The sequence below is a fragment of the Vigna radiata genome, chromosome 2, assembly GCF_000741045.1.
Source record: "Vigna radiata var. radiata cultivar VC1973A chromosome 2, Vradiata_ver6, whole genome shotgun sequence".
Lineage (NCBI taxonomy): Eukaryota > Viridiplantae > Streptophyta > Magnoliopsida > Fabales > Fabaceae > Vigna > Vigna radiata.
Genome location: NC_028352.1, coordinates 19,272,599 through 19,274,906, shown reverse-complemented (window position 1 = coordinate 19,274,906; position 2,308 = coordinate 19,272,599). Strand labels below are relative to the sequence as shown.

General features: G+C 34.8%; 1 protein-coding gene across 1 annotated transcript in view; it reads left to right on the top strand.

The window, feature by feature from the left end:
- The first annotated feature begins 205 nt into the window (after positions 1-205).
- The window catches only part of LOC106753008, a 4,710-nt gene continuing 2,607 nt past the window's right edge, over positions 206-2,308 (top strand). The window contains exons 1-2 of the mRNA XM_014634792.1: positions 206-1,145; positions 1,257-2,143. Of these exons, the coding sequence (XP_014490278.1) occupies positions 206-1,145; positions 1,257-2,143 (1,827 nt within the window). The remainder of the gene's footprint in view (positions 1,146-1,256; positions 2,144-2,308) is intronic.

Below are 2,308 nucleotides of genomic sequence, written 5' to 3'. Positions count from 1 at the left end.
ATTAGATTTATAAATACTTGATTTCATTTTAACTAATTGCATTGTTATTCCTTTTGTAGATTGCAGTTGTGAACTTTTGTTACACATACGGTGTGTTCAAAGTTGANGTAGGATGAATATTATTTTATAGTTTGTTATTGAAAATAGTGTTAACTTGTATATGTTGCTAATACTATATTGATTAATCTTGATAGATTAATAAAATATGGACCGAAAATGGATGTTTGCTAGTCGATTATCAAAAGAATACGAGGATGGGGTGAAAGAGTTTCGTAGATTTGCTGTTGAGCATGCAAAAACCCCTAGTAGAATCATCTGTCCTTGCTTTCAGTGTTGTCATTTAAAGGTAGTGAATGCAGATGAGTTAGAAGAGCATTTAATATGCAATGGAATTGATAAAAGTTATTCATGCTGGACCAAACATGGTGAAAATATAAAAAATCATATAAATAATGATGTTCATCATAATACAAGTTATACACCGATANAGACTGACACAACATATGAGTTAGATGACCTTGAGGAGATTGTAAACGTAATCGAAGAAGATATGCGCGATTNTCCTCAAATGTTTGATAGGTTGACAATAGATGCAAAGACACCATTGTATAATGGTTGTACTAGTTTCACAAGACTATCAGCAGTCCTAAAATTATTCAATTTNAAAGCACGAAATGGATGGTCTGATACTAGTTTTACTGAATTACTATCACTTATAAAAGATATGCTACCTAATGATAATGTGCTTCCTAGTCGAATGTATGACGCTAGAAAAATGTTAAGCTCTATTGGGATAAGCTACGAGAAGATTCATGCTTGTCCAAATGATTGCATTCTTTTCCGAAATGAATATGCCCCATTGGATAAATGTCCTAAATGTATGACATCGCGCTATAAGAAAAATTTAGTGCCGAGCAAAGTGGTATGGTATTTTCCTATAATAGCAAGATTTAGGCGCATGTATTGTAATGAAGAAGATGCAAAGAACTTAAGATGGCATGCAGATGAAAGAATACATGATGGAAAGCTTCGGCACCTTGCAGATTCTCCTCAATGGGCAAAAGTTGACCATGATTACCTTAATTTTGGGAAAGAACCACGAAACCTACGTCTTGCTTTGTCTACTGATGGAATAAATCCGCATGGTATCCAAAGCAACTCACATAGCACATGGCCTGTAGTTATGATTATATATAACCTACCTCCATGGCTATGCATGAAAAGGAAGTTCATGATGTTATCCATGTTAATTCCAGGTCCAAAACAACCAGGGAATGACATAGACATATACTTGGCACCTCTTATTGAAGACTTGAAGGATATATGGAACGAAGGTGTAGAGGTGTATGATGGGTATACGGAAGAAAGTTTCACGCTAAGGGCAATGTTGTTTGGCACAATTAATGATTTTCCGGCATATGGTAATCTATCTGGATATAGTATCAAAGGGAAGTGTGCATGCCCTATATGTGAAGATAATACAGATTGGGTGCGATTAGAACATGGTAAGAAAAATTTATTTCTTGGGCATCATAGATTCTTACCTTCAAAGCACCGTTATCGAGGATGGAGAAAAGCATTTAATGGGATGACAGAAGAACGTAGAGCTCCAGAATTGTTGTATGGTGATAAAGTTTTTGAAAAAGTAAAGGATATAAACATCAAATTTGGTAAGCCTTTTGCAAGAGATCTAGTCACAAGTGGGTGGAAGAAAAAGTCTATATTTTTTGATTTGCCATATTGGAAGTCCTTGTACGTTAGACATTTTCTTGATGTGATGCATATCGAAAAAAATGTATTTGATAGTGTCATAGGTACGTTGTTGAATGTTCCTGGAAAGTCTAAGGATGGCATCAAAGCAAGGTTGGACTTAGTTCAAATGGGAATTCGAACNGAATTNNCACCAATAAAGAAAGGTAAACGTCAATATCTACCTCCTGCAGCTCATACTCTATCTAGAAAGGAAAAAATTGTGTTTTGTAAGTTTCTACAAGGAGTTAAAGTTCCAGAAGGGTATTCATCAAACATTAGGAACTTAGTATCTATGAAAGATCTAAAGCTAATAGGGTTAAAGTCTCATGACTGTCATGTTATGATGAAGCATTTGTTACCTATAGGCATACNTTCCATTTTGCCTAAAAAGGTAAGATGGACCATAACTAAACTATGCTATTTCTTTAGAGCCATATGTAGCAAAGTTATTGACACTGGAAAATTGCAAGCACTAGAAAGAGAAATTATTGTAACTTTGTGTGAGCTTGAAATGTATTTTCCACCTTCTTTCTTTGACATAATGGTTCATGTTACC